We start from the raw sequence: 11,992 nt of genomic DNA on the forward strand, positions 1-11,992 counted from the left end.
AAATTTACGGATAGGTGTTTTTGGCAGTATAACTAGAAAAACATTAGTAAAGCAATACTTCAGAAATACTTCATTATTAAGAATGCTTATATTTCTCAAATTTGAAATCCACAACATCCTTAACATTCACATTTCTTAACTGTCTCAACATCTTGCTTGAGTGGTGTTTTATACTTTTGTGTCTACAGTTTTTGCTTTTCATGTTCTCCCAGTCAGTTTGCCCACCCACCACTGATTGCACTTGCCTGCCTGTCAAGCAAATTCACATGTTGTTAACCATTTTTAAAATGCCTTTTCTTACAACATCAAAACTGTTGTTTATAGATATATATTTCTATAACCAGTTCTTTAATCAGAATCATTCTTAACATCTGCTTTCTCTACTCCTAGGCAGCAGTACATTACTAGAGAAAATTATCAGAACAGTATGATACAGGGAGTTACTGTAGATTGATGCATCTTTACTTCGACAATGCTATCTCTCTTGTTTGGCAAATTTTTTATCCCTTGATCACTTTTATAATACTGTACTTCTTAAAGTAATTATTATAAACCACTTCTTTGTTCCTCAAGCTGTCAGTATAGTCAGAAGTCATCTCTATATTCTGACCATTGAGAAACTAGTTTGTAACAAGCCATTCACCCTGCCATCACTATTCTGTAGCAATGCAAAGTGAAGAAGATGATTCACACCATTCCCACATCAAACACACATACCTTACATCTTCGTTTTTTAAATTTCTCTGTACTGAGCCATCTTCTCTTGCTCGTTTTCTTTGTCAGAAAAGCACTTTTTTTCTTTCTATGCTTCTGCTTCCTACCTTCTTAGTCTGCTCTAGGATCTTTAGAAAGTTATTCCTTCTTTATCTTGTATTTCTACTTCTCTTGCTGTAGGTTTGTTATGTGTTTAAAACAAAACTTTCCTCAGTTTTTATCCTTTCAAGCTATAGTTCATCCCTTTCATGTTTTTACTACCAAATTTATAGAAAAATGTAGTTTTTATTCACTTCCAGTCATTCATGTTTTTCCTTGTTTTTAGCTTTCCTCAGAATAATTTTTTAAAATAATGTATGATTTCTTTGGCTATTACAGCAAATAGAAGAATAACACTATTGTTATTCTTAAGACTATTGTTAACATTTCTTTATGTATTTTAGTCTTTCTTTTTGATAGACATATATATCATTTTTGTTTAACAAAGTTGGAATCATTGTAATATGTAGGAAGTTATGTCTTTTAAAAAACTCTATATTGTGAGCATTTTCTTCCACCGTTTTGATATTCTTCAAAAAAATATTTTTATGGCACCAAGTTCTATGAATTTTTGACATGAGTTTTTATTTCTTGCCTTATGGTAGATTACTAGAAATAGAATTCTTAGGTCAAAGCATAAGAACTTATTTCAGGCCATATATATTATAAAATTGCTTTCCAGTAAGTACTGATTTCTAATCCCACCAACATTGTGTAACTGCATCCTGTTCAGCACAAGATATTAATCACATTTTCTTAATTTTTATAATTTGAGGGGCAGATCATGGTATCTTATTAGCCTATAGTTTTTAAATACTAGTGAAGTTAATATTTTTCATATATTTGTAAAAAATTTTTAATCCGTTTCCAAATTCTTTCTTACTGTCCTTTTCCTCTTTAGGAATTTTTATTAATTGTAAGAGCTCTCTTACATGTGTATATGTCTTAAGGATTAATTTTTGTGTTTATTGTGGGAGTTCTTCTAGCTTAGTTTTCAACATCTTTAGGTTGCTTAAAATAGAGGTTTTACATTTTTCTGTAGTAATTATTATCTCTCAATCTTCTTTTTAATTTCTGTAATTGTGCTTAGAGAGTTCTGTCTTCAAATCAATTAGTTACATTTCCTTCTAGACTTCTAAGTATTTATATTAATTTTTTATCCCATCTGGAATGTATTTTGATTTATGGAATGAGAAATGGAACCACATTGAAAGTTGGAAAATAGTCTATTTCTATAATTTGTTTTAGAATTTGTTAAAGATCATATCTTTCCCATTGACTTGATATTGTCTTTGTCAAATATTAAGCTGTTTCAAAGCTATCTGTTTATTGCTATTAATTTGTCAATTTTCTGGAGTATTACTGTTTATTACAGCTTTATAATTTAGTATCTGATAGGATCAGTCTTCTTCCTCATCTCATCCACACACATTCTTCTTTTTGTAGATGTTCTTACCTGTTTTTTCTTCCAGAGTTTTGTTAGAATTATGATGTTGTTTTCCAGGGAGGAAAAATCCCATTGATATTTTGATTGGATTTGCAATAAAACTTTCCTGTGGAAAGAGTAAACACCCTTATTATCATCATTCTTCCCATTCATAATCATAGAGTGTTTTTTATTTGTTTTGAGGCCTGGATATTACTTTTAGGGGTATATTTTACTTTTGTGTTGCTATTCTGAGTAGAATCTTTCCCCTCACTGTATTTTGTATCCAGATACCTTAACGAATTCTCTTATTGATTTTATTTTTTTTGCCATTACCAAATCAGAAATTTATTTATTTTAATTAAGGCTAATTACTTTACAGTATTGTAGTGGTTTTGCCACACATTGACATGAATCTGCCACGGGTGTACATGTGTTCCCCATCCTAACCCCCCTCCCACCTCCCTCCCCATCCCATCCCTCTGGGTCATCCCAGTTCACCCTGGGATGACTCTTATTGATTTTAAACGTTTTATAGTTATCTCACTCTTAGGCACTCCAGTACTCTTGCCTGGAAAATCCCATGGGTGGAGGAGCCTGGTGGTCTGCAGTCCATGGGGTCACTACGAGTCGGACACAACTGAGCAACTTCACTTTCACTTTTCACTTTCATGCATTGGAGAAGGAAATGGCAACCCACTCCAGTGTTCTTGCCTGGAGAATCCCAGGGACAGGGGAGCCTGATGGGCTGCCGTCTATGGGGTCACACAGAGTCGAACACGACTGAAGTGACTTAGCAGTAGCAGCATAATCATTTTCTGCAAATCATCTCCTTTCAAAAAGTAATGACAAAAAAAGGTTATGCTTTCTTTTGCTTATATCATCATGTCTTATTGCACTGATTAAAACTTTCACTACAGTTTTAAATAGCTATAGGAAGACTGGTCATCCCTGTCTTTTCTACTTTTAATAGATGACTCTTCTATTTAATCTGTAAGTAAAATATTGGTTATTAGTTTGAAATAAATTATTTTTATCATGCTGAAAAAGTAGCTTGTTTCCTATGAAATTTTATAATGAAAAGGTATTAAATGTTGTCGGAATCCTTTTCAGCATCAATTCAAGTTTTCATATATTTTTATTTATTTTGCATTCAGCCTTTGCTTTCTTACCTAGTTGATACGTATTTATTAGATTGTTTATATTAAATAATTCTTGCATCCTTGGGATAAACCTTCCTTGGTCCTATGACTTCTTGCTGGGTTAAATTTACTAGAATTTCATATTTAATTAGGGCATGGTTTATCTCTTAGAATATTTTAGTTAAATTTTTGTCTGTTCTCATGTTTTTAAAATTAATGTTACAGCCAGATACATAAAATGAATATTCAGTGCAGTTCAGTCACTCAGTCATGCCTGACTCTTTGTGACCCCATGAACCATAGCACGCCAGGCCTCCCTTTCCATCACCAGCTCCCAGAGTTCATGCAAACTCATGTCCATTGAGTCAGTGATGCCACCCAACCATCTCATCCTCTTGTCTTCCCCTTCTCCTCCCGCCTTCAATCTTTCCCAGCATCAGGGTCTTTTCAAATGAGTCAGTTCTTTGCATCAGATGACCAAAGTATTGGAGTTTCAACTTCAACATCAGTCCTTCCGAGAACACTCAGGACTAATCTCCTTTAGGATGACTGGTTGGATCTCCATGAAGCCCAGGGGACTCTCAAGAGTCTTCTCCAACACCACAGTTCAAAACATCAATTCTTCTGTGCTCAGCTTTCTTTATAGTCCAACTCTCACATTCATACATGACTACTGGAAAAACCATAGCCTTGACTAGACGGACCTTTGTTGGCAAAGTCATGTCTCTACTTTTTAATATGCTGTCTAGGTTGGTCCTAACTCTCCTTCCAAGGAATAAGCATCTTTTAATTTCATGGCTACAGTCACCATCTGCAGTGATTTTGGAACCCAAAAACATAAAGTCAGCCACTGTTTCCACCGTTTCCCCATCTATTTCCCATGAAGTGATGGGACCAGATGCCATGATCTTAGTTTTCTGAATGTTGAGCTTTAAGCCAACTTTTTCACTCTCCTCTTTCACTTTCATCAAGAGGCTCTTTAGTTCCTCTTCACTTTCTGCCGTAAGGGTGGTGTCATCTGCATATCTGAGGTTATTGATATTTACTTCCAGCAATCTTGATTCCAGCTTGTGCTTCTTCCAGCCCAGCATTTCTCATGATGTACTCTGCATATAAGTTAAATAAGCAGGGTGACAATATACAGCCTTGACATACTCCTTTCCTATTTGGAACCAGTCTGTTGTTCCATGTCCAGTTCTAACTGTTGCTTCCTGACCTGCATACAGGTTTCTCAAGAGGCAGGTCAGGTGGTCTGGTATTCCCATCTCTTTCAGAATTTTCCACAGTTTATTGTGATCCACACAGTCAAAGGCTTTGGCATAGTCAAAAAAGCAGAAGTAGATGTTTTTCTGGAACTCTCTTCTTTTTTTGATGATCCAGCAGGTGTTGGCAATTTGATCTCTGGTTCCTCTTCCTTTTCTAAAACCAGCTTGAACATCTGGAAGTTCACGGTTCATGTATTGCTGAAGCCTGGCTTGGAGAATTTTGAGCATTACTTTACTAGTGTGTGAGATGAGTGTAATTGTGTGATAGTTTGAACATTCATTGGCATTGCCTTTCTTTGGGATTGTAATGAAAACTGACCTTTTCCAGTCCTGTGGCTACTGCTGAGTTTTCCAAATTTGCTGACATATTGAGTGCAGCACTTTCACAGCATCATCTTTTAAGATTTGAGATAGCTCAACTGGAATTCCATCACCTCCACTAGCTTTGTTTGTAGTGATGCTTCCTAAGGCCCACTTGACTTCACATTCCAGGATGTCTGGCTCTAGGTGAGTGATCACACTATTGTGATTATCTGGGTCATGAAGACCTTTTTTGTACAGTTCTTCTGTGTATTCTTGCCACCTCTTCTTAATATCTTCTGCTTCTGTTAGGTCCATATCGTTCCTGTCCTTTACTGAGCCCATCTTTGCATGAAATGTTCTGTTGGTATCTCTAATTTTCCTGAAGAGATCTCTAGTCCTTCCCATTGTATTGTTTTCCTCTATTTCTTTGCACTGATCACTGAGGAAGGCTTTCTTATCTCTCCTAGCTATTCTTAGTGCATTCAAATGGGTATATCTTTCCTTTTCTCCTTTGCTTTCCATTTTGCTTTTTTGCATTTCTTTTTCTTGGGGATGGTCTTGATCTCTGTCTCCTGTACAGTGGCACAAACCTCCATCTGTAGTTCATCAGGCACTCTGTCTATCAGATCTAGTCTCTTAAATCTATTTCTCACTTCCACTGTATAAATCATAAGAGATTTGATTTAGATCATACCTGAATGGCCTAGTGGGTTTTCCCTCCTTTCTTCAGTTTAAATCTGAATTTGGCAATAAGGAGTTCATGATCTGAGCCACAGTCAGTTCCTGGTCTTGTTTTTGCTGACTGTATAGAGCTTATCCATCTTTGGCTGCAAAGAATATAATCAATCTGATTTTGGTGTTGGCCATCTGGTAATGTCCATGTATAGAGTCTTGTATTGTTGGAAGAGGGTGTTTGCTATAACCAGTGTGTTCTCTTGGCCAAACTCTATTAACCTTTGCCATGCTTCATTCTCTACTCCCAAGGCCAAATTTGCCTGTTACTCCAGGTGTTTCTTGACTTCCTACTTTTGCATTCCAGTCCCCTATAATGAAAAGGACATCATCTTTGGGTGTTAGTTCTCAAACATCTTGTAGGTCTTCATAGACCTGGTCAACTTCAGTTTCTTCAGCATTACTGGTCAGGGCATAGTCTTGGATTACCATGATGTTGAATGGTTTGCTTTGGAAACGAACAGAGATCATTCTTTTGTTTTTGAGATTGCATTCAAGTACTGCATTTTGGACTCTTTTGTTGACTATGATGGCTGCTCCATTTCTTCTAAGGGAGTCTTGCCCACAGTAGTAGATATAATGGTCATGTGAGTTAAATTCACCCATTCCAGTCCATTTTAGTTCACTGATTCATAAAATGTCAATGTTCACTCTTGCCATCTCCTGTTTGACCACTTCCAATTCGCCTTGATTCATGGACCTGACATTCCAGGTTCTTATGCAGTATTGCTCTTTACAGCATTGGACCTTGCTTCTATCACCAGTCACATCCACAACTGGATGTTGTTTTTGCTTTGGCTCCATCCCTTCATTCTTTCTGGAGTTATTTCTCCACTGATCTCCAGTAGCAAATATGCCCCAATAGGGCACCTACTGACTTGGGGAGTTCATCTTTCAGTGTTCTCTCTTTTTGCCTTTTCATACTGTTCATGGGGTTTCTCAAGGCAAGAATACTGAAGTGGTATGCCATTCCCTTCTCCACATTTTGTCAGAACTCTCCACCATGACCCATGGGTGGCCCTGCATGGCATGGCTTAGTTTCATTGAGTTAGACAAGGCTGTGGTCCATGTGATTAGATTGGTTAGTTTTCTGTGATTGTGGGTAACACATAGTTACCCATATTATTTTTATATTGTATCATTTTGGTACATTTGTTAAAATGATAACCCAATATTGATATGTTATATTAACTGAATTTTATGTTAGAGTTCACTCTTGGCATTGTATATTGTATGAGATTATGAGATTTAACAAATGTATAATGACACATGTACACCATTTGGGCTTCCCCCATGGCTCAGCAGTAAAGAATCCACCTGCAATGCAGGAGACACAAGAGATGTGGGTCGGGATGATCACCTGGAAGAGGGCATGTCAGCCCACTCCAGTATTCTTGCCTGGAGAATCCCGTGGACAGGGGAGCCTGGTGGGCTGTAGTCCATGTGGTCACAAAAGACAGACACGAATGAAGCGACTGAGTGCACATACCCCATTACAATATAATACAGAGTAGTTTCTGCCCTAAAAACCTCATGAGTATTATATCCCCTAAAAATGCAATACCGTTGTCTGTTCTCTCTCTTTTTTTTTAATTTGTTTTTTTTATCATGTGTCTAGTCCCTCTAAATGTTCTTTTCCCCTGGCTTCAGAAGTCATGTTAAAATTACCTTGTTCTAAATAAAATTTTTATTTTATTCCTTAGTGACTTCCCAATGCCTGATCAGATTCTTTAGAACTCAGGCCATACCAGCCAATCTTGGCTATTCATGGTTTCTTTACATTACCTTATGCTTTTCTGTTTCTTGGCTTCTGCTAAACTACTTCCATTCTCGTATATAGCTGGAGTATATGGAGGACATCATCACTGAGACAGCATAGATTCTCTTTTTGATATTATATGCCAAATGAACACATGACATTTATTTTGCTTTTTTATAAGATTTAAATAATGAAACCAGTTCCCTTTCTTCTTCTGACATAATGGGTTCAAATAAAAATTTATTCTAATTATGTGATAGTAAGGCAACTTTGAGCTTCTTCTGAAGCCAAGAATCTGGAAACAAACCTGATTATTTGTTTGCAGGATTAGGGAGAAAGAAAAGGAAAATATACTTTCTTTATAGTCTTATCTCTTCAACCATTTATAGATCCTCTGTTTTCTTTGACTAAATTAACTCATTCCTATTCTTCATGGTTGAACTACCATATTTTTAAATTTCAAATCTCAATTTTTTTTTTATTCTTTCTATTTCAATGTATATATAGGGAATCAGAGTGCTTGTAACTTAGCATATTTCACTTTTAACTTTCCAATAGTAAGCTCATAATATTTTGCCAGTACTGGACTTATAGAATATTTGTGCCTACAAGTTCACTAAACTCACTTTTTTCTAATCTTTTTTACTTCATTCACTTTTGTGGTACATAATAATTTAATGGCAATCTGATATATACCAAGCATTTTAGCAGAAGTAGTAAGTAGAAAAATAAGAAGGAATGGTGAAAAATTAACATCTGATGTTAAAGGGCAGGTAAGGTCTCCTTCACATTAGAGGCCTGCAGTCCATGGAGTCACAAAGAGTCAGACATGACTAGACGACCAAACAACAACAAGCTCTACTTTTACAAATTTTAAAAAGGGCATATAAAGTGATTCCTCTTTTACTTTTGCATTTTAAAGATTTATTTTCTAAATTTTCCTGTTTGGCACATGTATTTCTCTTTTTGACTTAGTAATAGGTGAACATTTGTATATAACTCTGCACAACTTTATTAATTGTGATTTATGAGTTCTAGCTGATAGTCCTTTATCTGGAATACTGAGAACACTGAGAGGTCCCCTTTCTGCCAGAATTTACACGTAATTCCATCTTAAATTTACTTCATACTTCCGACTTAAATTCTAACAGCTTTCTTGAGATGTAATTCACATACCATAAGGTTCACTCAAAGTGTACATATTTTTAGTGTATTCATAAACAGCTATCACAGCAATTTAATTTTTGAGTATTTCCTTCAAAAAGAAACATTGTTCCCATTACTAGTCATTCTCCATTATTCCTGAACACTACCCCCTACTCACCAGCTGTAGACAACATTTATCTACTTTCTTTCTCTATAGATTTGCCTATTCTGGATATTTAATATAATAGGAATCAAACATATGTGGTCTTTTGTGAGGGCTTCTTAGCACCGTGTTTTCAAAATTCATCTATGTTGCAGCGTGGGTCAGCACTTCATTTCTTCTTATCCCTGAATAATACTCATTTGTGAATATACTGCATTTTGTTTACTCATTCATAAGTTGATGGACATTTGCGTTAGTTTCACTTCTTGGCTGTTATGAATAATCCTGCTATAAACATTCATGTCATTTTTTACATGGACATTTTATAGTTCTGTTAACTTTTTAATAAGATTTTTATATTTTAGACCTTAAATTTAGAGTCTATGATGCTTTTTAATTTTTGTATATGGTGTGAGGTAAGATTCCAACTTTATTCTTTTGCATTACAGATATCCAGTTCCCTCAGGACCATTTGTTGAAAATACTAATTTTTTTCTCCCATTGAATTGGTTTGGTACTGCTGCAAAAAGCCTTTTTTGTCCATTAAAAATGACACAAATGTTTATAGCAGCATTATTCATAACAGCCGAGAAGTGAAACTGACACAAATATCCAACAACTTATGAATGAATAAACAAGATGTAGTACATTCACAAATGCAGTATTATTCAGGGAATAGAAGAAATGAAGTGCTGACACATGCTGCAACATAGATGAATTTTGGGAACACTGTGCTAAAAATCCTGTCACAAAAGACTACATATCTATGTCTCTGCTCTGGTGGTGCCACGGGCTTCCCTGGCGGCCTGCAGTGCAGGAGACCCGGGTTCTGTCCTTGGGTTGGGAAGATCCCCTGGAGAAGGGAATGGCTACCTACTCCGGTATTCTTGCCTGGAGAATTCCATGGGCAGAGGCACCTAGCAGGCTACAGTCCAGGGGGTCAGAAAGAGCCGGCCAGGAATGAACTACTTTCACTCCCATGATAGTCCCACAGTCCATTGATTGCTGTAGTTTTGTAGCAGGCTTTAAGACTGGGAATTATGAGTCCTCTGACTTCATTCTTCTTTTTCAAGATTATTTTGACTATTTGGAATTCTTAGCATTTTCTTGTGAATTTTAGGATCGGCTTATCAAATTCTACAAAAAAAAGGAAGCTAGGATTTTTGGTAAAAGTTGTATTCAATTTATAATCAATTTGGTAAATATTATCATAATAAGTTTTTAAGTCCATGAATATGGGATTTTTTTAAAGATCTTTACTTTTCTTCAACAACATTTTGTGGCTTTCAGAGTATTTAAGTTTTGTACTTTTGTTAGTACAAAGTATTTTTGTTAAGCATTTTTATTATTGTGTATTTTTGATGCTATTATAAAAGAAATAGCTTTCTTTATTTTGTTTTTGTATTGTTCATTGTTAGTTTATAAAAGTACAGTTGGTTTTTTGTATGTTGATACTATATCCTAAATCCTTTCTGAAGTCATTTACTAGCTCTAATAGCTTTTTAGTCTTTATTGCTTGTACCATACAAATATGGGAATGGGGACAGACAAATGGGGAGGAGGGAGAATTGTCGGATTAATGACATATATACACAGAAAGGGAAAAAGAACCCCTTGTACCCAAACCAACCCCCACCTCACCCTAAGACGTCTCTCTCTGAACTACCTGTAACGTTTTTATTTAAAAGTCTAATATAGCAACATCAGCCCTTTTGATTACTGTTTGCATAGCATCTTTTTCCATTTCTTTTACTTTCTACTTTGTGTCTTTGAACCAGAAGTACATTGGTTGTTGTTGTTTTCTTGAGTCATTTATTGTTATCTTGGAAAGCCAAATTTCATACAAGAAGTTTGCTTTTAGGAGCATTTTTAGTTTTAGGGAGAACTAAAACTAAAATGTCAGAACTTGTCAGTTATTTCATAAAGTTTTATACTATTTATGTATGAATTTCTTATAAGTATTTGGAGAAATGGATCATTTCTTATTCATCTCTGTACTCCTACTTAGTTTTAGTTTAAAACGCAGTCCCTCTAACTCTGGGATTCAGCCACATTGTACAACAGGCAGCTCTTTGGACGCCTTGTTCATTCACACCTACGAGTCTTTCCTGATACCTTCTCTTCATCTGTCAAATCTTAGTTACCTTTACCGAGCTTCATATTACCTCCTCTTTTAAATTTCTGTCTAATTTCTCAGTCAGAAGTAATCATGCTTTTCTTCTGTTCAGATCACAAATTTGTAACTTTCAGATTTTTTACTTACAGTTACTTAGCTCTCTCTCTGTAGATTATAAGGTTTAATTCATTTTCATCTTTTTTATTGTCCCATATTTAGAAGTTTATTATTGGATGAATTAATGACTAAATGAATGGTGAAATCTTTTGTTTTATAGCCGAGAGACACACAAGATTGCAGTATTTTATGTTGCTGAAGGACAAGAAGACAAACATTCCATTCTCACCAATACAGGAGGAAGTCAAGCATATGAAGATTTTGTAGCTGGTCTTGGTTGGGAGGTATTGTTTTTAAATTATATAAATATCATTTTATTTCTATTTGGAAGCAGCAGTTTTCTTTTTCCTTTTAGTTTACTTTAGAAGCATTATTTTAGGAGACTCAGCAACTTAACGATGGATTTGTTATTGTTTCTGCCTTATATCTCATCTACAAAGACAGCAGCAATTGGGACTTAGGAAATCTTTTGACTATTTTATTATATAATATATTGTCAGAGTGTGCTAAACTTATCGACTTAAAAGATCCAGATTTTCCTCACAATTATGACCATTAGACTAGTGATCTTATTTATTTATTTATTTTTTATATATACATATAATTTTTCATTTTTTTTTTCAGTGGGTTTTGTCATACATTGATATGAATCAGCCATAGATTTACACGTATTCCCCATCCCGATCCCCCCTCCCACCTCCCTCTCCACCCGATTCCCTCTCGGTCTTCCCAGTGCACCAGGCCCGAGCACTTGTCTCATGCATCCCACCTGGGCTGGTGACCTGTTTCACCATAGATAATATACATGCTGTTCTTTCACAACATCCCACCCTCATCTTCTCCCACAGAGTTCAAAAGTCTGTTCTGTATTCCTGTTGTCTCTTTTTTTCTGTTTTGCATATAGGGTTATCGTTACCATCTTTCTAAATTCCCATATCTATGTGTTAGTATGCTGTAATGTTCTTTAATATTTCTGGCTTACTTACTTGTATAATGGGCTCCAGTTTCCATCCATCTCATTAGGACTGATTCAAATGAATTCTTTTTAATCGGCTGAGTAATATTCATGG

At 35.6% G+C, this 11,992-nt stretch overlaps 1 protein-coding gene across 9 annotated transcripts in view; it reads left to right on the forward strand.

The window, feature by feature from the left end:
• Positions 1-11,992, forward strand: part of RALGAPA1 (Ral GTPase activating protein catalytic subunit alpha 1) — a 212,502-nt gene that overhangs the window by 148,487 nt on the left and 52,023 nt on the right. For all 9 annotated transcript variants that reach the window (XM_043489272.1, XM_043489274.1, XM_043489277.1 and 6 more), the window contains one exon: positions 11,083-11,206. In XM_043489272.1, the coding sequence (XP_043345207.1) occupies positions 11,083-11,206 (124 nt within the window). The remainder of the gene's footprint in view (positions 1-11,082; positions 11,207-11,992) is intronic.

This window comes from Cervus canadensis, chromosome 17 (genome assembly GCF_019320065.1).
Source record: "Cervus canadensis isolate Bull #8, Minnesota chromosome 17, ASM1932006v1, whole genome shotgun sequence".
Classification (NCBI taxonomy): Eukaryota; Metazoa; Chordata; class Mammalia; order Artiodactyla; family Cervidae; genus Cervus; species Cervus canadensis.